The sequence below is a fragment of the Numida meleagris genome, chromosome 2 (genome assembly GCF_002078875.1).
Source record: "Numida meleagris isolate 19003 breed g44 Domestic line chromosome 2, NumMel1.0, whole genome shotgun sequence".
In the NCBI taxonomy this organism is placed as follows: Eukaryota; Metazoa; Chordata; class Aves; order Galliformes; family Numididae; genus Numida; species Numida meleagris.
In genome coordinates this window covers 124794826-124819398 of record NC_034410.1, presented here as the reverse complement: position 1 = coordinate 124819398, position 24573 = coordinate 124794826, and the positions used below count along the sequence as shown (strand labels likewise).

Sequence of the window (24573 nt, the reverse complement as noted above, 5' to 3'; positions counted from 1 at the left end):
CAGCTCAAAATTGAATTATGAAAAACATTTTGGATTGTATCTGTTAGAGGAAATGATATTACAACCTGATATTTGCCGTTAAATACAACAGGCACAGCCACATAGCAAATGAAATTATCCAGGAGGCACTGCTTTTAAGCACATACATTTTAGAAAGTTTTAAACTGGAGAAGGGAGGTTTAACTTGAATGCTAAAAGTAAATAGAAAGAGTGAAGATGTTCAGTGGCCAATTACAACTCCACAAGCAGTCCACTCCAATTTATTTGAACATCTGTGACTCAGCAGAGGAGATTAATGGATTGACACTGGAGCTGATCTGTCATAAGTGACAGTTTCACATAACTAAATCTAGAGAACTCTGGCAACTGTCGCACTGTAATGTTGAGCTCCAGTAGCTCTGTAGCTGGGGTGCTGGTCGGCTGCTTCATGCTCACTGAATGGTGGAATGGCCCCAGGTCTCCTCAGGCCTCTGGCAGCTGGGCTTCCCCTCGGTCAGCACAACTTCATATCCCTTCTGCACTGTTGGGTTTTGGCGTCTAGTTAGGGCAGCAGCTGAGAAATGGAAGATGACAGAGAGAAAATGATCTCAACACAAGGAAGTAAGTGAAGGATTCTGGGGAAAAATAATGGTTCCAGGCACTCTAGGCCAACTTACTGACACTGAAAGGCTGTGAGATGTGCGCAAGCCTCAGTCCCCCTCCCTAACTCCTGGGGAGGGTGATCAGGGGTGTGCTGAGAGCAGATTATGGAACCCCATGATGAGAGGAAAGAGACTATTAAAGGCCCATCTGGAGAGCTGCAGGCACAAACAGGCTTCCTGAGGAGGAGAAGCAGTAGCAGGGCAGAGAAAACCAGAAGCAGCTCACAGCAGCTTCCTCTGGTTCTGTGATTCCGACATGCCACCAGAGCTCTGGCGTGGGGAGGCCTACCCTGGGCAGCGCTCCTCCTGCCCTCCCCTCCATCCAGGGAGCTTGTGCCCTCAGCACCTGCCAGGGTCACTCTGGGATGTACACCTCTTGCTTTCACTGGTTGCTTCCAGGGCACAGCAGAACAGCAATTATTTGAGGGCTTGACCATACTTATTCCTGTATTGGTGCTGCTTGATGTCTCAGTGCTTGAGATCTGAATCCTCGTGTAACACTGCCTCAGCTCCTCCGCTGGCCCTCGCAGCTAATTCCCTTCAACAACTGCTGTCATCCACTGGTTAGCACTCAATGAATGCAGTGATGTTTCTGAGGCACAGAGGGTCTGGTTAAAGAATTTGCCACATCCTTCTAACCTGGATATGGGGAGAAACCTCTCCCCTGTGGGACAGGCATGTTTCTCAAGTGCTGCACAGGCTCCTTAAAATCCATGGTGCTCTTAAAGATCAAGCTGGATAAAACACTGAGCAGCATGGTCTGAGCTCAGAGCTGTCCCCAGTTTGCTCAGGAGGATGGACCAGAGACCTCCTGAGATCCTTCCAGCCTGAATTATCCTGCAGAGCTGGCACATCCACTTAACACAAAATATTCCACTCTAATGCTGTGAATGAAATTCACCTAATACCCCCTTAAATCCTTAAATCCTAGTAAGAAGGAATCCAGGCTACACAAATGTAGCCTATCTGCAGGAGTGCCCTTTCAAGACTCTTTCCTGCTACCTCGTGGCCAATTAATTTCAAGTAGCCTTCTCATTTATGGCCCTGTGGTTCACAGCACCATTCTCCTCGGTTTCCTCAAGACTGAGGTTCTGCTTTTCCTCACTGAGATCTGTGAGGGCTCAAAGGCAGTAACAGCCTTTCCCCAGGTGCCCATTGCTCATCCACTACAGGGAGGAAACTCAGGGATCAGCCAACACTGCTCAGGCAGATTTACATCTTTTCCTCCAGCGCTGAAAGGACCAGATGTCACCTTCATGATTCTGGCGCTCAGACATTCCCCCACGGCTCACATCTGGGTCACCTCTTGTTACCTTTGGACTTAAGAGGGACAAACGGGTGCAATGTTAATGTGTGCCCCAGGGTAACAGTTATTTTTGGTTCCCAGGGGAGCAAGAAAAAGCCCTCCTCCAGAGTGGAAGGAGCCCATCCATTGCATCGTTAGGATTGTGCTCATAACGGCAGGTGTAGTCTCAGTAAATCTAGTGCCCTGGGACTCGACAAGAGCTGACATCACCCTCGGTATCAGGAGGCGGCTTGTCGTGAACCAGTGACTTATCAGAATATGTTCCAGCCTGGTGCCCAAGGAGGGAGTTTTCAGAGACGCAGAGGAGAGCCCATAAGCACGGCCTTCCTTGTGCAGGGCTGGTTGAGGCAGTTCAGCTACCCCGGCCCCCCAGTGCTCTCAGTTTAGTCTTCGGTAATGTGGCCAAGCTGCTGAGACAGTCTTTGTGAATGATAGCATCTCTAAACCTCCTCTGGAACACTGATTGGCTGCCTGCCACAGGGACAGCTCCTTCTAGGAAAAACAAAACTCCCACAAGCCCCAAATTTTAGAATCATAGAATCATAGAATGGCCTGGGTTGAAAAGGACCTCAAAGATCATCGAGTTTCAACGCCCCTGCTGAGTGCAGTGTTGCCAACCAGTAGACCAGGCTGCCCAGAGCCACGTCCAGCCTGGCCTTGAATGCCTCCAGGGATGGGGCATCCACAACCTCCTTGAGCAACCTGTTCCAGTGTGTCACCATCCTCTGAGTGAAAAACTTCCTCCTAATATCTAACCTATCTCCCCTCAGTTTAAAACCATTGCCCCTTGTCCTGTCGTTATCCACCCTCATAAACAATCGTTCCTCCTCCTGTTTATAATCTCCCTTCAAATACTGGAAGGCCACAATGAGGTCTCCCTGGAGCCTTCTATTCTCCAAGCTAAGTTACAAGCTAAGTTTTACAAGCCCAGTTATACAAAAAAGTGTGTGGAGTTCTCTACAATGGTGGAACGCTACGGTATTTTTTAGCTGAGTGACATTTGCAATAGAGGCACGAACCTCGAGAGCAAAATATATATGGCCAACATATATTGAAGAGCCAACTCCAGCCGTCTTTTCCTAATTAAGTCTTAAAAATGGGAAATGATGGATGGTCTGATCAGGCCCCTTCACATCATTTGCTCTGAGATAGAATATCATTCACGGTTGTTTTTTTTTCCAGATGTGTCTAGCAGAAGGGCTTTTCTCCATCCTTAATTCCTCTTCTCTCTCTTATCTGAGCTGCCGTTCTTTTCCATCGCTTGGTGCGAGGCACAACGGGCACCCGCGCAGCGGTGCACTGCTGGCTGCTATCGCACACTGCACGGCACTCACTCATCTCCATCCCTGCCTCTGGGAAACTTGAACAGCTTGTCTGGCGTTGAACAAAACTGCTGAACTATCTCCTGTAATGCTCCATTATTCTCTGCCGTAACGCACTGCTTTTGATTTTTGCCTGGCTGGTTTGCTAGCAGAGCCAGTTTGTGTGCGTCCATATGTAATCCCTCGAGTGTGAAAGGGATGGGGACTACGGAGAGTGAGGCGGCGTGCCTGCAGGTCGTGTGGGCTCTGTGCCTCCCTCTCTGTGAGCAGCAGGGCTGTGACAATGCGGACACTTCCCAGCAGAGCCTTGCAGACACTGCACACGGACACTCCATTACTGCGGCGCGTTGGCTGGCAGCACTGATAGGGCTCTGCTCACTAGTTTGGTTACACACTGGCAACCCGTCCACTTTTCATGCTTTATTTATCAGGTATTAATTGCAGCTCCCACTCACCGCTGCCAGCCCAAATCGCTGCACTGTCTGCGCTGCCATCAGACATTCTCTTATTTCTGCTTCTGTTGTCAGCATCAGAAAACTTAATTACGTGTGAGCACACATGCATACCCAAACACACAGTAGTAGGCTTGTGCTGATGTTTTTAAAGATACACATCTGCTGATACTAAAAATAGGTCCTTGTCAGCAGCTTGGTAATTTTAGGCTCAATGAGAATTCATCCCCATGGTAACTGTACAGTTGTTGAATCATTTATTATTTGAGCTTCCAAATCACAACAGTGCCGGCAGTTTTCATCCTGTGAGCACTCTGAAGGACCCTTTGCAGTGCTGCAGCACTCCCTGCTCCACGCTGGCGATATTTATGGAGCAGACAGCCCTCCCGCCCGCATCTCCCTGCCGCAGCGGGACGGGATGCGGACAGCAGGCAGCAGCCCCTGCAGAACTGCTTGGATGCAACTTGAGAGCACAGCCCCGAGCCTTGCTCTTTGTCTCAACGACCATAAGAGGATAGCGCGGGTCTCTGTGTTGCAAGAGGTTTCGCAGATAAAAGGGCGGCAGTTTTAACCCTGCAGATAGATGTGTTTGGCTCCAAACTGTGGGGGCACGCTGCCTGGCTCCTTCGCGATAAAAGCTGTTTGTACTTTCTCCCACTTGCAGATAACGCCCATTGGCTGCAGGTGCCAAAGCAAACAGAAGCCGCCCGCTTGCCGGCCAAAGCACAGGGTAACAGGCGGGTGCCCGAGCCCGGGGGCTGATACAGGGCTCCGTGCTCTGCAGAAGGTGGCACTGAGCCATGCAGAGCGGGCAGCCCTCAGTGCTGAGGATCCAGCAGCAGGAGCCCCTCCATCCCAAATGGCTGCCTGTCTGTGCTGTGTGCATTGCCATTACAATTCCTGATGACGGCCCCAACACTTATTTTAGTTCTAAAAGGTAAAGCAGCCATGCTTTATAGCCAAACCTGCTGTGACCAGGGGCTTGCTCCCTGGGCGGTTCTGTGCTTCAGGAGCGGCTGTGCTCTGCCCCAGGCTGCTGCCCACCTCTGAATTCACCCAGGAGACTGGGTCGAGGAGACAGAGCCCCCCCCCCAGTTCTCCCCAGACTCTCTTCCCTTGCCATGAGGGCCTGGAAAGGAAACCCTGAGACCCAGACACTGGGCTAGGTTGGAAACCTTGGCTGCAGCCTGCCTCACCCAGCACAGCGTGCCTTTATGTAGAATGGCTAGGTTGGAAGGGACCTTTAAGATCATCTGTTTCTATCTGAAGTCACAGAGCAGTAACGAACAAGTGAGTCCAGTCTGCTGTTCTTGCTGTCACTTCATGAAAATGAATCAGGTATCATAACCCATCTATCAGCTCCCTGTTACTGGGGCTTTCCATTTGTTTAGAACTGTATTTTTCATCTGAGATTTTGGTTAGTAAAAATACCTCATCCGCAATTTGTGTTATCATAGTGGCAAGGGTCTTCTAACCAGGACTGGCTCCTGAGCACTGGGGTGTGCTAGAAATGTTGTCACTTCATAACTTTCTGCTCACTTATGATCATTTCTAGGAAACATTTAACCCACGTAGCATCCCTTCCTTCTTCCCCTTGCAAACAGATTCACGTGGGCTGAAACTTTTCAGTAAATAAAGAGTGCGAGGCCCTGGCACAGGCTGCTCAGAGAAACTGTGGATGCCCCATCCCTGGAGGCATTCAAGGCCACGTTGGATGGGGCCCTGGGCAGCCTGAGCTGGTGGTCTGTTCAGGCTCACAGATTGGTAAGAGATTTGTTGCAAATTGCAAGGAGAAATATCACATAGGAGTGTGCCACGCTTCTTTCTGCCCACCCATCACTGGAAGCATTGCTGGAGCTAACCTGTGGGCTGATTCAGTGTCCTTGTATTATCATCAGGGTGACAGCACAGCATCATGTCTCCAGCTGGCTTTATTTCAAAGCTGTCTGGGTCTTTTCAGGCTATTTTAACTGCCTGTGCTCCTGTGACCAGCACACGTTTCTAACACCCCAGGCCCTTTTCTGCAGAGCTGCTCCCAGCTGGGTGCCCCCAGCATGTGCTGGTGCCTGGGGCTGTCCCTCCCCAGCTGCAGGGCTTTGTACCTCTCCTTGCTGAACTCCACAAGGCTTCCAGTAGCAGGGAACTGTCACAGTGGTTAAAAACTTCTGTTGGTTCTCTATGCCCAGCGGAGCCTTTGGACACCCAGGATCCAGGGCCATATGTAGTGGCACAGGGCTGGCTAAGATGAAGAAGGGACTTCTATTTGGGGCACCAAGGGATGCATGGGGACACACTCTGTAGGCAGAGGCGTGATAATCAGCGTGATAAACTTGAAAAAAAAACACGACAGTTTGGGCTTCCAGACCATTCTTTGGATGTGATATTTCAGCGTTTCAGCCATTTCGCAGGCAGCCACAGTCAGGTTATGGTTTGTTGATGTTCCAGAGGGCTATTCAGGGCTGCTGCATCTTGCCCAGCCGGGCTGACATGCACAGCCCACATGTCACAGAAGTAAATGACATTCAATTTGACTGATATTTAATTACTTTAATGGTACATTTGACTGGCATTTAATCACTTTTCCCCATGTGACCCTGGTGTTTGTTTACAGCTGATTCCCAGTCCAGGTCTTTTCAGCAGGTTTGCACTGACTCTGCAGCTGCTTTGCAATCCAGCACCACACCATCACCCACGAGCATCACAAACCAGAGGTGGTGAAGAAAAAAAGCCAGAAGGAAGAAGCCACCTTGAACCACTCTGAACGCTCCCAACTCCTTTGGTGGGAGTGGAGCCCACGCTGGGCACAGTGATGTGGGGACGCCAGGCACCGGACCAGATGCAGTTTTCATTAGAGAGTACCAATTACATGCTCACAGACTTGGGGTATTTGTTTACAAGTTGTATTAATCAATGCGTATTTACTTTCAGCTTGCAATCTTTGAAAAGAAGAAAAACCCACATCCACAGACCAAAATAGAACTGAGACACTTCAAGTGTTCAATAGCTTAGCAACGGTCTGGTTCGGGTGGCTCAAGCTGCATCGTAGGAAACATGGGATAAGAAACTTCACTGTTATCAAAACTGGCCAAATAGGCACTGATAACAATGCTTTTCCAGGGGGCTGCCTAAAAGTCTTCCCTCTGATAAGGAAGCTCTAGCTGCTTTTCAAAAAAAGTTAGAGTTCCCCATGTGCAGTGCCAGATCCCATTAGAGCCAATGGGATGTTTCAGGGCCCCAGTGCAGCATGGGGCGTGCTGGTGGTGCCAAGCAGCCCCCATAGCCCTGTAGGGCTGCTGGAGCAAGGGGTTACAGGGGAGACTGCCCTCCTTCCATCACTCCTCGGGCAAAAGTGCCAACAGAAGAATAAAACATTAGGTGGGAGTTTTAGGAACTCCTCTAGGCTTAAAAAATATCCAACTCTAAACAAAGGGGTTTGGTTTAGTACAAAACAACTTGTGATGGAATCCTCTTATTTTTTAACATTGTATTAAAACAAGAAAAAGATTGTACTGTTCCTGGTCAAACAGCATTGTATCGTGCCATGCGGACTGGCACATCAACCACAAAGAGCAGCGTTAGACAAAACCCTATTTAAGCAACTCTTAACATTGAGCCCTTACAAAAACCTAAAGGAAATACATATATATTCAGACACATCAGACTCTAACAGCATGAAGCATCCCAGAAGAAAATTTAAATCTAGACTGCTGAGATGGTCGTGTGGCTTTGTTTTCTTGGTGCTTTGGGGGCGAAGGTAGCTCACAGGAAAGAGGAGAGGTAGGAAATAGGGAAAGAAAGCGAGGGGGGAAAACGTTAATTTTTAGAAAGAGATACAGCCTAATTCCATCATCACTTGCCTTGTCTGGAAGGCTTTCTCTGCTTTGCCACCCTCTTTATTCCCCTCGTACTTTTGTACAAAGCAAGGCGCTGCTGTAGATTCGTCATCCCATAACCATATGCTGCTTCAGAGGAACATAAGCAGACCCTGCCCAGAGCGCTTTACAGAAACTGAGGTTTCCCATGGTCTCCTGTGGTACCACATGTGCCACAGAAACAAGTGAGAGCCCTAAAACTCCACCATTCTATCTGCAGAAGATGGAGCAGAGGGGTGCACAGCCCACCCCAGCGCTCACACAAGCACCGCAGAGCACAACAGTGGCCAGGGGAAAAAGCTGCATGGCAGAGAGAGGAACCTAGGTGAAGCTCAACAGCTGCAGCAGACCCCATTCTCCAATACCCGTAACAGTGTAATGAAGATGTAAATAAACCATGCTCCCTTAAAATAGGCTGGGTTCTTGGCCTCACACCAGGTCCCAATTCCTTCTCTTAAACAGGAGAAGATGAAAGAGGAAGCAAGTATACAGAAGCTTCTTTTGCACAGAACTATCAGAAAAATATGTACAGGGCAAGAAAACATTTAGATAAAAATATCAAATACAGAATTAGGTCTTAAAAAAACATGTTAAGAAGTTTGATGTGTGTGCAAGACTAGTTTAAAAATCTCTTTTATATTCCAAAGGATCTATTATTAGAGCTTGTAAGTCCAGGCTAAACTATTTCTACATTAAGAGCAGCCTAATATTTTATTTATTCAACAAGAAACCCTGGAGGAATTGTGCGAGTTCAGCGTCTGTGCTCCCAGTGAAGGGCTTGGTGATCTGATGACAATGCACGTGCCTGTGAAAGTTGTGCACTAACTTAACAACTTAAAGGTCTGTATGACGACTTCCAAATTTCTGATGACTTCTCTGGAGCACAATTGGTTTAAGCAGTGGTAATATAGGGAATATAATCATGATCTGCACTCTAGGCTTGCTGCAGTTCTTTGAACCACCAGAAAAGTTGGAGGAATCTGCATGAGAGAGTGCTGCACGTCACCGAAGCCCAGGATAAAAAGCAAAGAATTCCTCAATTTGGTTTTCACGTTACATACATAGGACTTCAGTGACTCCTGCCACACTTCACCTTGAACACCAAAGAGTTGTGGAAAATTGAACGAAATGTTACCACCAACCCCAAAGTGGCAATGTCATCATCCTCTTTCAAACTCAGCAACCTGCACTGGGTGAAAGCTGCCTGGAAGATGAACCCTTTTCTCAACAGGTGCAGCTTTCCAGATCCAGATTGGGAACAGAGAGCAAGGTATGAATAGGATGCAATGCATCATCACATTGATGCTAGTAAGCATCCAAGTATAGCCTCAGGCTGTAGTAGGGATGTTGTCTGATGAGGTCTAGCTTTATCAACCCAGCCTGTTGACAAAGGATGGTCACTTCTGTCCTCAGATATGTTGCATTGCACTTTGCAGGGCTCAGAATAGCTAATAGCTGCAGGTGAAGATGTTGCCCAGAAGTGGATTATGCCTCAGGCTAAAGTTGTCTTTGTGCCAGAGAAGAATGAAAAAGATGTTTTTTTTTTTTTACTGTTATTTTTCAAGGAAAAGGTGAAGAGAGTAAAGAAAAGTGCTTAAAAAAAAAACCAACAATCTTCTCATTTCTGTGACTATGATTTTTAGAAAACTAGGTATTACAGAAGGATTTTTTCTAAGTATACCTCCCTATGCTCCTTTAAGACTGCTGCACAATAAAGCAGGCAGTGCAGCCATCAATATGCTGCTTTTTCAGTTCTACTTGTGTTTTCCTCCACAAATGCTTTCTGGGTGACTTCACCCTTTGACTGCTCATATACAGAGGATCAAGTAAACCAAGCTTGAAAGGCTGAAATGGTCTTGTCAGGAAGCTCACGAAAGCAAGAAAGTAGCTGCCAGTAATACAAACACCATCTACTCCATTGCTGCAATTTTACAGCAATAGAGTTTGAGTTCAAGGATTAGAACTAGATTTTGCAGTTACCTAAGAAAAGTGGCTCCTTCTGCCTAATCAACACTACATCCTACACCTAAAACCTCCGTGCACTGCTCCTCAGCGCTGTCTTTGAACAGCTTTCTGGAGGCTCTCAGTCTCAACATCAAAGCTTGAGGTAGGAAGCAGCTGGAGCCCTGAGAAGTACACAAAGCAGCAACCCACAAGAACACTGGAGTAGACAAAATCCTTTCAGAGGAGGCTTCAGTGTAGCCAAGGTCTTACAAATCAGTTGCCATTCCGGACCTAGTAGAAAACAACAATATTCCCAGAGCAGCAAATTAAAAGTCATGTTGAGTATGGTGTCTATTTGAAGCAAGCACTTATGACACCCCCAAACTTGCCTCACAAGGTTTGTTACCCTTACCTTCTCTAAAGAAGTCTAACTGCTGGGACCTTTAAAAGCAAATCCATTCTTTGGACACTGTCCTGGCCGGATCACTTGTGTGTACAAGTCCATCCTCTGCTGCATACTACAAACACAAGTTAAGATAGAAGCAATCAGAAGCCAAACTAGTGCAGTAGGGAGCTAGCAGCTGGCTGTGCTACTTTAACCTTTATTAAAGCTCTGGGCAGATAGCAAAGTTCAGGCTATGTAGTTAGACATCTATAATGCACGCATCACCATGGTATCAAGAGCCATTCAGCAACAGAAACTACACCGGGATAAGCAGCCTCCACAGCAGCTCAACAGGTGCACACAGCACTCTGTTGAAGGCAACTGTCTGCAGACTCCAGCAGCCATGATTGCCTGGCCTCTGGCTTCAGCCACAAACACACTTCCTGCACCACCAGAGACAAGAAACTCCTCAGGTTTCTAAAGGAAGAGTTAACACACTCGCTATTAGGTGGGCCTGCACAGGGCATTTACCGCTGAAATTGTGATAACATTGACAAATGCCATGACTTCTATTATTATAAAAGACTGAATTCAAAGGAAGAAGCAAAACCATGGAAAACCTTCATACATCTTGCTCAAGGCCACCTTGACTATTTTGCTATCTCATTAGGGTGCCTTCAAGCACTTCCCATTTTCAGAAGTATTTCCACATGAATCCTTAGAATAGTCCACCCTCCCCAAACCACACTATAAAAGTAGTTTCTGAGATCACCTCTACTTTTGTTCTCCAAACCCAGAGCTCTAAACACAGCATGGGAAAAGTTTCTGCTAGGGACTATCAGCCTGTCCTTTATTTGCTTACATTTGTGATAAATCCTTAGCTACTGACACCTGTGAGTACTAGCTTTAGCCTTAAGGCCACCTTCCCGAGAGGCCTTCTGAAGTAGGAGAGGAAGGGGAGTAGAAAGGAGTCCTACACTGTTAGCCTATACTGACTGCCTTATCTTCTTGAGATCCTCTGCACCTTCAGTAGTTACATTTGCCTATAGATATGTTCTCACTGTTTTCTGCCTTCCCTAGTTTCCAGTGCTTGCAAAATCCTTGGTCATCTTCAGTACTGTGCTGAAGTGGACAGCTTGGTCACAGCAGATGACAAGGAGCATCTCCAGCACACAAGAGCTGCTCCTGGACACAGTGTACACATGGTCATGGTCTCCCCTCAGATAAAGGTCTTCAAGAGGTTTCACTAAGCAAATATAACTGAAGTCTCACACAAATACTTCAACAGTGAATTACTAACCACACCTAAGCAGGAGATCTGGTTTTCCATTGGAGCAGCTTATAGTGTTTGTTTACTCTCCCAGTATTGTGTTCCTGGGTACCTTCATCAACAGTTCCTCACCAGGGGCTCCACTAGGTAACAGATGAACTCGTGCCAACAGGGGACACTTGCAATCATCTACATCACTTTGGAGCTTGTTGTCAGAAAAAGAGCCATGGGGAGTTAAGATTTTGCATGAAGATGCTACTCTCCAGCATTATCACAAAGCAAGACCTAGCGCTAATGGTTCCTTGTACACCTTTTCCATAGTATTAGCTCTTCTAATCTCCAATAAAACACTATCACAGTCCATACACGTATGGACTATACAACTTCTCAAACACAAGATTTGATGGTATGGTTTTACAGGGATTAAAAATACATCTGTGCAACAGTGCTCCACTCAGCTTTGGACCTTATTGCCACAACATGCTGTACATGATCACAAAGTTTTAGATACCTTTAAACAGTAATGAGATAAACCTATGGCAGATGTGCCCATCCATTGTTGGGATGGAAGCTCGAGGACAGTGCTCTCCACCAGCTGCCTGCCAAATGTCTCCAATGAAGGAGCATTCCACAGCTGCTGGAAATGCTGACTTTGCACCAAGACTCTAAGAGCACTTACTAATTCATAACACCAGCTTGGAGACAAACAACTTCTGTGACAGGTTAGGCTAAAGGCACTACCAGCTCTGATCTCCAGTAAAAAATAGCATTGGAACTGCTTCTCACCATTTCAGCAGTCCCTCAAACTGAAAGGTGTCAACCTTGGGGAGGAACAGGGGATGAATACCTACAGAATGGTGCTCACTCAAGACAAAAAGGCAACAGTTCCAAGTTAAGCAAGTAGATGTTCTAGGCTATCATGATCTGATAGTGATATGACAAGGGGTAATGGTTTTAAAGTAGAAGAGGGGAGATTTAGATTAGATGTCAGGGAAATTTTTCACTCAGAGGGTGGTGAGGCCCTGGCACAGGCTGCCCAGAGAGCTATGGATGCCCCATCCCTGAAGGTGCTTAAGGGCCAGGTTGGATGGGGCCCTGGGCAGCCTGAGCTGGTGGGGGGCAGCCCCACCCACGGCAGGGGGTCGGAACTGGATAGTCTTTAATGTCCTCTCCAATCCAATTCTGTCATTCTCTAGTTGAACAAAGCCCAAGAGCAAATACTGGCATGTTTTATACAGGGTCAGAGAAGATTTCCACAGCCATTCTTAATATCTCAGTATCACTATATCATGATGCAATACAAGATCTCAACTCTTTTCATATCAATATAGTTCTTGAAGTCAAACATGATATGAAGCGTTTCCCAATGCAGCCTTTTTTCCATATGAGTTCATCTTTCTTCTTGGGTCTAATCGACAACCAGATTGGATTTTTTCCAAATCAATATTTCTGAGAGTGTAGTACTCTCCAAAGACTCTTGAAATAAAACACAGTTAAGCTTCAGAAATCAGTTCTGGGTGCAAGAACAAGTTCTTACATGTTGATGCTGGCATTCAGACAGCATTTATATGCCTCAAGGGATCCTGAACATTCATCACTAAAATCTTATGAAGAAACTTTGAGGATCACTGCCTCTCCTGTTCGATTTCCTATTTCTCCCCTCCCTGCCCTTGTGCATTTGCTTAATAGATAATAATATCCAGAAAGAAGCTCCGATTTATATCGAAAGTCAGCGAGAGCTGGGAGCAGTCAGCATGCATAACCAAGCAGATTTGCAGACCTCTGCCAAGTATTTGGCAGGTCAGTTGATAGAAACACAGACATGCCAGTGCTGTTTGCACTTAGTAACAGGTACATGCATAGACACAATCTGCAGGTTTCAGCTCCCTCCTTGTAGATCTCTCCCTGTTTTTCATACAGCTTTGTTCTCTGTAGCCCTGAGAAAGGGTTCAGATTGTTAAGTATTAACTATTTTCTGCTCTGTGACAACAGATACTAAAGATACCCTTACATCAGGCTACTGATTGTCAGCTTACATTAATTTCCATGCTGTAGGCCAGGGCCTGTATTGCAGGTTAGTCTTACAACACATCCCTCACTGCACTGCAGAGAGGAACACTGCTAGATAAAGCCTTGACCCAGGCAAGAAAAGAGAGTGGGCAGGGAAGAGCAACCTGTAGGACTTGTCTACTGGTGTTACACACTTTCTCCATCTTCAATTGGACTGAAGTGTACAAGCAGCAAACAAAACTGAGGAAATGTAACAGATCACCCTACTATCCTACAAGGGGATATTTTTCAGTGACCAAAAGGGATTTTCAGCTACTTCTTGGGCTGGCACAGATCATGGCTATTACGCACACATATACACCAACTTGCAGCATTATGCTCATTACTGGAAAACAGTCCCAAAGCAAGAAGAAACGAAACTTCAATATAAAGCTTTTTTTAAAGGTGATTCACATAGTTTGAAAGAGGTGAAACTAGTAAATTTTGTGGTGTCATTACCAGAGTTGAAAGTTTTAACCTGCTACTTTGTTCTCAAAAAAAACTAACAAGACACACTATTAGCAAAAGCATTTATATAACCACAAAAATTTTTCTTTTCTAAGGCTGGAATACTTATGCATACTTAAAGAAAGAAAGGCCATATAAGTTGACAAATAGCAAAGTACGAGTGCTAAATCATAAGGTCATATGTTAATCAAATAAAAACATTGACAGTCACAGGGATTTAATTTAATCATGGTCAAATATCACACACTGTTCTCATAGGCTCTTTTTTTAAACCAAGTTTTCAGTACTAAGGAGTTCTATTCCAAGACAAACACCTCCACCTCTAGAAATAGTAAAAGCTCCTTAGGCTGAGATACCATCCCCACATTTAGGCAGATAACCTGCTGCAGGCTCACCACACCTAACCAGCCTGCCATGTCCCATCCACGCAAGGCAGCAGCGTGACTATAAGCAGCAATGGAACAGCGCCAGAAGTGCTGGTTGCACCAAAACTGCAACAGTTTGCTCTGAGCAGTGTTTTTGGACCTCAGCCCATGTCCCGGTAGAAAGCTGCTGCTGAGTAAAGAGAAGCATCCAGAAACATCTGTGTTCTCTGACTTACCCTAGATTGCTTTGTCACCATCAGTGAAGTTTAAAGAAAGAAAACAAAACAAAACCACCTGCATGGATGACGCAGATACCTTAAGGCACAAGGGAAAATCATCTTTCACACCAACGAACCATGTTGTAAATATGCAAAAGGACAAACCATCCTCAAATTGATGATCTCTGCACCTAGCTTGCACAAGTGTTTTAATATCAACTACTCACCCACACTAATCCGAATGTTTTACTAGATAGCAGAGAAGTCAGAAGATGACAGTAAGAACTGCTGGCTGACCGTTAGCACTTTCAGTATATTCCATGAACAAAAGGAACTCGGATCTTTGAGAGCATCCATTGACCGCCATATTGGTTGATTTTTGAGTTTTTTGCTTTGGTTTTGTTTCTAAAAATAATTTTACTCTCTTGGAAGGAAGATAACCATTGATCAAGCCATTACGTTTCTGTTACCTTTCAGACATTGAGACAGTCTGACTGAAATCTGTGAGTGAAGAGATGATGATAGCCTATGGAGACACGCAACAATTAGTGCATAGATAAAAAACAATCCATAGCAGAAGAACATAGAGGGAGACTACCATATAACCTTGGATTTCCTCATGCAGGAAGTGCCAGAATCATGCCTCTCTACTCTCTACATAAGACGACACTAATTCAAACCACTGCAGTGGACAGAGCCGTACATTCATTAGGTTAGGATGCTATTTTCCTGTTATTAAACTTTGGAAGGCTAGATACGTTCATTGGAAGAGTTCACTGCGCTCAAAAGCAGAATCAATCTCTCTCTTCAAACAAATAGTACTTCAAAGATGCTAACAAACCAGCTCACCTTCCCAGCTTAGTTCAACAGCACACACATTTACCATAGGACACCAAGCATAAGAACATTCTTCTCGTTACTTCAAGTTCAAAGACTTCCTGAGCCAGATGTCATTTCCACATATTCACCTACCCTTGAGTTTATTCCATTTGCTCGAACCCACACCAGTTTTCAGCCTCCAGAACACTTTTTGGGTATGACTCTCACAAGCATACTGTTCACTGAAAACAAACCGCCTTACATCTCAGTCTTCAAATATTGTTTAAAAATAAAAAGAATAAAGTGTGTTCCCACAATTAAGCATTTTAATGGAAACTTGAGATTATATAGGCAATGCTTAGGACTGATCAAAATGGCAATAGAACTGAGTAAATACAATAAGATTTAAGCTTGTTTCAAAGCTATAGGGTTTATAGCTATAACGTTCAATTTTTTGTATGGTAAAGTTTACACAGCACTTGCTAACAGTTGCCAAGTAATGTGGCTATTCATACATTTCAACATACTAGTACCCCTGTTTATCCAGGATTAGGTAAAGGAAGAAACCCATCCCTTCCATGAACCCCACTGTTCTCTTCCTCAAAAGCCTGGGAATAGGCAGCAATAGAGACCACCAATTTGCTGTCAGAACACGTTGCTAGATAAAATCACAAGCTGAACAGAGATATCAAAGATTGACAGATCCAGAATAACTTGCTCTCCCTCCTTTTCATTGGTAGTTCAAAGCTATCTCAATAGCATAGAAAGCATCCATTTCTTTACATCCTCATGTTTCATTACCAAAGTTAAAAGAATATTAAGAATAGTCTGAGAGTTTCAGTGGTTTCCAATAGATAGAAAAACCAAAACAATCCTTCTCCCACCCCAACTCTGTTGATTACCATGCAGAGAAGGGAATTGGCTGTTATAAAGCAATTTGACCTTGCAAAACACAAGCTGTAGAACCTTTTGGCTGCAAGTCAGAGAAACTTTCCTTATTGCTATAAATATTCACTAGGTAGATTTATGAACCACTGTCTGATCATTAGCCACCAGCCTTGTATTGCTTTTCCATGTACATGCATTTAAATGCACCACTTACTACAGAAGATACTCCACTCTTTGCTGCTGCATGTGTTTAACTTTTTTTTTTTGAATTAAATTTCAGAACCAGAAAACTCCATTTACAAGTTCCAACTGCTATGGGAAAGGGAACTGATTACTTATTGCATCCTTTATGAAGTACAAGAATGTGCATAAGGAAAACAATAAGAGTTGCCTTCTTTAGCAAGATACCAGCTAGAAGGGATCACTACTTCTATTAGAGTCATATACAAATCGTCTGTAGATCAAGTATTTACTCCGGATGGAAAAAGCGATTTCCAGATCACAAACAGATGTCATGAAATGGAAAGCAACCAAGTTCACTCCAGAAATTTTTTTCATTTAAGAGAAAAAAACAGACAGGTACTTGTAATTGCCATAAGAATTGCTATGTTTCCAAAGAATTTTATAGCACTGTCATTTAGTTAAGGACATAAAAAGGATGTTTTTACTTCAAATTGATCAGAGTGTAACCAATATAACCAACAACCCAAAGAAGCCAGTCATGGGACGCACGTGGGATCCCACTCAGTGTGAGGTCTCTGTAGGGCTTGGTGCTAAGTCTGCAGTGGCTGGTCTATAGTCACCATAACAAACACAATACGCTGAAGTCACACCAAACTACTACTTGACATACAGAACTATTATTGAGAAACGTGTTTTATATTGCCAGTGCAAGTTCGGGAATTTTATTTTTCTTGATGTTACATTAAAGAGGCTGAGTTTGGTAACAAGTCATAACCATAGGACAGTCAAGAAGGCACTATAAAATTAATGCATGAGTGCAGAAAACATTTTAATAAAAAAAAAAACAGGCAGCTCACAGACATACCGGTTTAGCTTAAAGTAGTAAGAAAACTTTGTTTATCTTACAGGTGCTACAGAGTCCATACTAGTCAACAACTTCATAGGTAGGTATGCGGACCCTCTTCCAGAGGGAAAAAGTTCTTGTCAGAACCTGACAGAAAACATGGGGTTCTTTATCAGGTTCTCTGACAGATGAGGAGTGTTTTATGGCTTATGGGGAACACTGCTCTTTTCAAGGCCTCATGACTGCAGAAAACAAGCATCACCAAGAGTCTTTGTCCTGCAGAAGGCAGTTAGCATCTCCAGAAGAGCCAAAAGCCCTTCGTAAGAGGTGTTCATGAGGTCAGGCATGTATGCTTCAAGGCACATATGCCTCACATATGCATTCAATACACATATGCTTCAGAGCAATGCTTTTATAAATAAGTAAACAAGAGAATTTTCACCATAAAGGTCAAATTGTACTTTATTACAAAAACAAAGAGGCAGCAAAAGTTATAAGGGCAGATCCCAATCTACCCCTTATGAAAAGGGGCCAAGGGTTTCTTTATGGACACGAGAAGGCACACTGCACACATCAACTCCCACCAAGGATGTAACAATGCAAACAAATTGAAGAGGCATGTCAAAAAAATTCCCACTGTAACAACAGGACTTATGTTTTATAAAAGTAATCATCATTACCTGAAATACTCTAAAACTTGGGAAATCCCTAGATATCATGACGTTGTTTCCCTGAACAAGGTACTGAACAAGCTGATCTTGGTAGCACAAGCCTTTAGCATGACAGACAATGTTCTTTTCTGAGTTTTGTGCATTTGCTGCAGAAAGACTTCTTTGTTCCTGCTTGGTTTCTCCTCTGCTTTACCTGGGGTAGTATGCTGTGTAGTTCATGAAGAGCTGAGCCCCAGCAGGGTAATATGCTGTGGAGGGCTGGAGCGTCCGCGGGTTCAGGAATACCGATGGCTGATACAGAGCAGCTTCTGTTGGCATAACTGCAGCAGGAGCCGGAAAGGAGTAGGAAGGGGGCGAAAGGCCTAAAGCAGACAAATGGAAAATAGATTAAGACCTTTAAAATTCCAGCATATATATGATCTTCATTAGCTGAACAACTCTGTGCTAAGTGAAGAGCTTTCACAAGTTCCTCGTTTTCCTGCTCATCACAGAAAATAAATCTGGGGCACTGATATGGGCCTGACTCCAAGACCAAGGCATGTACTTCCATCCCCTAATCAAAAGCAAAGTAAGACAAAAAAGCCACCTCTAGCTCTGGGAGTTGGGTCTCTTTATGAGAAGGAGAGCAGTTTTTCTTGTTTAGGCTCAGATTTTAGCATAGTCTCCAACTAAGTGAGACAATTCTCCACTGTAAGAAGAAAACTGTAGTGCCTGAGATCTGCCTAACACTCCCAGTGTAGAGTACATCATTTCATCCTGGTACTCCTTATCTCCTAAACAGCTCTGTCTTCAGTTAAAAGTATAGAGTATAAAAGCCATGGCTTTGCAATTTCTCAGGTTAACATTCAGTTTAAAAATAAACATGAACTGAAAAAAGCAACTCCACTTTGTTTCAGCAAGAGGCAAGGCATTATGAGACCTCACAGCCAAAAGTTCACTCCCCTCCTTCCTCCCTTCTTCCCTTTTCCTCCTTCTTTCCAGTACTGTAACAGTGAAATTCAGACAGCCCTGAATAACAGACAGAAGCTTATTTTAAAGCAACAGACAGCATCTCACTGCACTGTGGGATGAGGCAGTGACAGAGCAGAAAAGGCTTACGTGAGAAAAAAAAAGAAATCATTTGCATTGTAGTTAGAAATGGGAACGCTGCCACCTAAGAGCCCCCTAACTTTGGGACTTCTTTTCAGTAATCCATTCCAGGAGCGCTTGGGAGAAGCTTCCAATTCCTGTCCAGAGCATCTGTCACACATAGGACCGCATATTGCGGATCACTTCTTGGTTACTTGCACTGCAAGAAATGCTAGTGGACTGTAAAGCTTGACTCCTAAGGATTAGCTGAAGGTCCATTCACAGCTCAAGACAAACCACACCTCAGAAGTTCACTAACAGATTAGCTGTTCTGACTGTCCAGGGTTAGAGGACGTTTCTTAGAAAAGCCACCATCATCAGCAATACTTTTGCACAGGAGAGAAAGAAAACTTCTACCCAACTGCCTTGTCATTTATTATCTCGGAACCAACGTATTAATTCTTCCACAGGCTCAGATTTATATGGCGTGCATAAGCCCTTAAGTTCTTAAGGCATTATCCCCAAACATTTGTCTAGATCATCCTAATAGCTCTGGAGAGCATAACTGTACATAAAATACAATTCCTGCAATGATCTGAGGTCAAAACTAAGTGTATTCATCTTCCACAGAAGGCAACTCAGTTCTGCACAACAACAGAAAGCTAAGGAAGAGTTCAGCCAGCAGTGGTAAGTAGAGCACTCAAGGTTAAGTCCGAAGGAGAGCCTTACCAATGGTTTCATAAGTTAAGTTTTGAGAGTGAAATGGCAAGGACTTAACGTTGTTTTTTTTTTTTTTTTATCACGGTGAACATGTCAACAGAAATCAGCTTAAATGGGAAACTTCTTTAAGCCTTAGGCAATCAAATTATTTTTTCCGTTGGCATGGCTCGCCCTAGCCAGCTTAAGTTTCAGAAGGGGAAGGCAAGTTTGCTACTGGAAAAGCAAGAACTTTGAAGTAGTTCTTCACAGTAATCCACAACCAAGGGAAAAGTGAATGCAAGCTGCTGCTGATTTTAGATGGAGTGGCCTTATTTTACCACTCCCATTTGAAACTCTTTTCCAAGAATGAGAATCGAGAAAGCAGCTCCAACACCTACCCGCACACAGCGTAGAGCATTGGCAAGACCCATGCAGAACTTACATGGTAACTTACATGGTGGTGGGGACAAGCCATTTCGATTTAAAGTGCCCCCCATTAACACAAAGTTCATCTCCTCAGCAGAACACTGAAAGACTTCAACGTATCTGTCCTTCATAGTCTTCTTATGACACTTCTGCGCAGCCAGAAAAGCTCGGTCTGCAGATTTCATCTGGATAAAAGCATCTCCCGATGGACGTCCCTGCAAACAAGGCAGACAAGGAAGTGTTTCTGGAGCTCCCATGAATTAGCAATATAATAATGATTTGTACAGTCTCTTTACTCATGTTTATCTCTAAAGTTAAGTGCAGCCAGTCATCCCTACAGACTCCTACACCTACCAGTGTGATTAAACTCTCCCTGAGGTTCCCCACTATTACTGGGGAATCCTGGCCTGCCCACTGCATCTCACGTTTCTTCTTCACACTTGTGCTAACTTAAGCAAGAAAACAAATACAGACAAGTGCTAAACTTCTTATTTTTTCTTTTAAGGCCAATATGGGCCAGAATATTTTGCAATGGCACTATCCTAAGTCTAGTCAAGTTCATAGACTCTGTGCAAGCTTGCAGGGAAGAAAAAGTACATCTTTACATACAGCTGTGAGTGGGATACACAACGAGGAGTCACTTGAGCCGCATACAGCTGCTAACTCAAAGTAGCCAAAACTGGAGGCAAAGCTCTGAAGTCAGAGCTGACTTCAGTTCTGGACCTGGTCTTCTAGTTTCTGAGAGAAGAACAAGCATATCACCATCCTTTGCACACTTGTTTCTGATGAGAGAGTCAGAACCAGGGATAGCAGGAACAGGGAGAATGTTAAGAAAGATAAAAATCAAATAGTTGGGTACCTGGAGAGAAAATAAATAAAAATGTCTGACAGCTTTGGGCAGGGATGGCTGATAGCCCACACGTCTAAACACCCACACACACTCCAGTTTCTTCCCCTAGATTCTTTAATCACTGCTAACAAGGGCTGATACTTGCAGAAACCACTACTTGTGCTTTAGCATCTGCATCTTATTATTTGCATCTCCCAGCCCTGCTCATTCCTTATCTTTTTCAGGCTTTGCTAGCCTATGGCTAGGTCAAGTTCTCACAGACACAAATCTTAACATAGAGAGGTACTGCAGTAACTGTAGTCCCCACTCTCTTCCCAAGCTCCTCAAATGCAGAAGCTTTACCCCCAGGAAGAGGAACCATTTTGCATTTTCATTGTAGGCTCAGTACTGCTCAAAGCAATTTTAGCATTGTTACACCACAGTAATCAGTACAACCACTCAGGGCATCTCTATGGAGTGTGTATGAGGAGCTGCCTTCTCCTCCCCTTAAGTCAAAAAGCTACGCAGATGGACAAGGAGATAACACTTGCCTTTGTCTAAAAGGTTTCAGTAGAAACTGCCTCCAGCAAATAATGGCAAAGATCTGACTATCTACACAGGGCAGCTGTGTATCTGTTAATCTGCGTACTTTGCCTTGGCCATTTAAGGGAAGTAACACTGCAGTTCAGGAGATCTGAAGGCTCAGTTAAGCTTAAGGACTTGTGCCATAGGAAATTCTTGCACCTCTAGAAGACCGCAGTCACTGATGTCCTCATGTATTACCTGAGGCATATTGTTCAGCAAAGCAGGGGCAAATCACTCTTTTGGGAGGTAAAATCGACCACAGTTTTGTTTTGAAGATATACCTTTCATAAGGGGAATTAAGCACCCTGTTGAGCAGAACTCTCCAGTTCAAGCCACCAACAGTGCAGAATCACAGCTGGTGCGATGGGAGCACTTTGCTCTCCCCTCAAACTGAGAAAAAAAACCTGTGGTTTAGCTTTAGACAGATGGGTCTCAGTGCTAGAGACTACAGCTGTTAAAGCATAGTTCAAATATGCTCATCTATTGTCAGTACGCTTTTAGAAGCGAGGCCAATTAATGTCATTAGTGTCAGTCCCAAAAGCGCTCCCCTACTGGTGATGACATAAAGCCTGTTCACGTATCCAACCAGCAATAAGGCACCTACCAACCTGGTGATTTAGCACCATGTGAACGCCATGGGTCCGGATGTCTGCAGAGAACTCCCCCAAGAACTCCAGGATGTCCTCAATAGTGGCAGCATAGGGAAGACCACGCAAACGTATGCAGTCTCTGACATTAGTTGGAGGCACAAATTGCTGAGGTAATACTGGAAGAATAGGAGGTGTTGGGAGAGGAATGAGAGGCGTGGAAGAGTACCTATTCAGCACCTGTACAAGACAGAAACAGAAGTTACAGAAAGTCTCCTCACTTATTCTTCAACTCACAGGAACTAAATGCAACATCCATCCCATTTATTTTCAGTCTGGGAAGTTGTTTTTTTTTTTTTTTTTTTTTTATTTTTTTTTTTTTTTTTTTTTAAGAAAAACGTGAGGCATTTTCTGGGCTTAAATCACAGCAGTAATGCTTCAAATTTAAACATTTTACAATAGATCTTGGGAAAAGTCACCTTATTCTGAAGAATTTACTTGAACTGTAACACAAGTCCCAAAAGATCTCCTAGAACACAAAACTTGCATTTCCACAGCATTTTTATTGGGAAAGATATCTGAAAGTATTCTGCTAGCTATATAGACATGGGGCCACTTCTACCCAAAATTTCTCCTCTGCTAAGCATTAGGATAGTCTCTGAACTAGAAGCATATTTTACTACCAAGCAGCCTTATGTTACTGAGTCACAGTATTTGAAATAAGGGAGTCATGCTCTGAGACTTCTTGGGTAATCTGATCAGAAGAAACCCCACCCAGTCATGTGTTCACCACCTATTCAGTGACCTCCCTTTAGCTCTTTCTGAAGAACAGAAAAGTTCATTTATATTTACACGTGTATCAGTTGGTTTTGCTAAACAAAGGATTTGGGGGAGCACTCAAGGAAAATACAATAACAGGAGTGAGCACTGCAGCTAACTTTTTCTCGCTGTTAGCATCATCCTCCAACTGAGGCACGGAAATCTCTGCATATTTGTGGGTAAAAAGCCATGTCATTGCTTGGCTACAATGAAATGGCTATTGCTAGGCCACAGCTTGCATCATGAACAGAAGTCAGTGACATCAGCCTAAGCTCTACAAATTTTTTGAAACATACAGTCCTCTCAGCCCTACTTCATCCCATTGACAGCATAATCCAGTCCATCAAGCCGTGCAAATGGCAGGAGGCACTTTTCAAACACAGTTCCATGCAACTCTACCACCCTCTACCAGGTAGCCAGTGCCGTCAAGAGATGGCTGACAGCCGTCATCAGAGACAGTTTGAAAGGTTCTTGATGTGTTGCTCTTTAGAAGCTAATGAGATCAAAATGCTGTTTTTCTGTGCCGGTGACTTTCACATGTCTTCCAGATCAAGAATTGTCACCAGCATTCCTTTTGAATAGAGCTAAGCCATCAGTGAACTTAACAGAAAATTTGCAGGTTTAGTGTTTTACGTTACAGATACTGTAATTACATGTAACTACTGCTTGCAAGTCTATCGGAAGCCAGAAGTGAGAAATCAAGGATTTTTATTATATATATCCATATGTATATTATGAGTGAGCACGTGTGATTAAGAACATCTGTATACCATAAGATCCTACATTCAGAGGAAACAAAACCTTACGTAAGCTCAGACAGTTGTCAAGAGTAAGGGAAGAAGAAAAAACGCCTTCAATCATGGCCAAATGGTGTTTGTTGACACTACGTTGTGCCAGTGTAGGAGTCTGGAATAGAAGAAGGTGTTTGCAAGCTTTCCACCCACCTGCTGAACTTCTGCTGCAGTGCTCCTGAAGAGTTCAATGTACCTTTTTCCAAGCAAGTCCTTATGCTTTTTCAGTGCATTCTGCGCATACTCCTCACAAGCAAACAACACAAAGGCATCCCCTGTTGGCCTGCTGTCAGGGTATGTGACAAACAGGACTCCCTCCTTCCCTCCTGTCACAGGGCAGTGCTGGCCAAAGAACGTGAGTACTTCTTCTGTTGTCACGTTGAAAGGAAGACCTCGCATCCTGACAATCACTTGGTTTTCTTTTGATAAGAACTGCGCAACCTCGTTGGAAGTACCTTTAGCAAGAAAAAAAAAAGCACAGAAGCACTTAAGTCTTGGCAGCCATATAAAACCCCGAGTAAGTCTGGCATAGCTACCTCCTCCTCCCTACAGAATCCCTTCTGCATGAATAGCGCCTCTGTGCACCTCACCTTTTTAACTAAGACCTTTGGCACACACTGAAGCCACAATAAGCAGCAATCAAGTACCCAGACTATTGTGTTGGGAAAGAAGGGTGGAAAGGCATGCTGAAGACAGCTTAGGAATTTCATTCCATCCTGAGAAAATAATCGAAGTCTGCAATTCTTTTTTCACTATCTTTAGAAGACCACTGAAGTCCACAGTTAAAAGCCTAAACTGTCCTATCCAAAGCTACCTGCTAACCAACTCTGCACCTTAATATGGTCCTTTCACTTACTGCTAGTTCATTTTGCAAAGCTGATATACAGAATGAATTTGTGCCAGCCATGCGCTATTTTTCCAACATTAGTATGCAATGTCTTTACTTTTAATGGTGTAACTGTTACCAAACCTATCAAATTGCCATCTATTCAACAACTTAATAACCTCTCCCACTCCAAAACCTTAACCTTAGGTGTTCAGTTAGTCATTTATAAACCTGTTAGGAACCAAG

At 44.1% G+C, this 24573-nt stretch overlaps 1 protein-coding gene across 5 annotated transcripts in view; it reads right to left on the bottom strand.

Annotated features, from left to right (window-relative positions):
* ESRP1 (epithelial splicing regulatory protein 1) overlaps positions 245 to 24573 on the bottom strand; it is a 38962-nt gene continuing 14633 nt past the window's right edge. The window contains exons 10-15 of one of the 5 annotated variants that reach the window (XM_021387619.1): positions 23655 to 23956; positions 21913 to 22131; positions 19907 to 20105; positions 17891 to 18059; positions 9950 to 10055; positions 245 to 553 (exon numbers count right to left, since the gene is read on the bottom strand). In XM_021387619.1, coding sequence (XP_021243294.1) covers positions 9965 to 10055; positions 17891 to 18059; positions 19907 to 20105; positions 21913 to 22131; positions 23655 to 23956 — 980 coding nt within the window. In that variant the 3' untranslated portion in view covers positions 245 to 553; positions 9950 to 9964. Of the gene's footprint in view, positions 554 to 9949; positions 10056 to 16874; positions 18060 to 19906; positions 20106 to 21908; positions 22132 to 23654; positions 23957 to 24573 lie in introns of those variants that run through there. The other 4 variants (XM_021387618.1, XM_021387617.1, XR_002435320.1 and 1 more) reach the window with 4 other exon arrangements.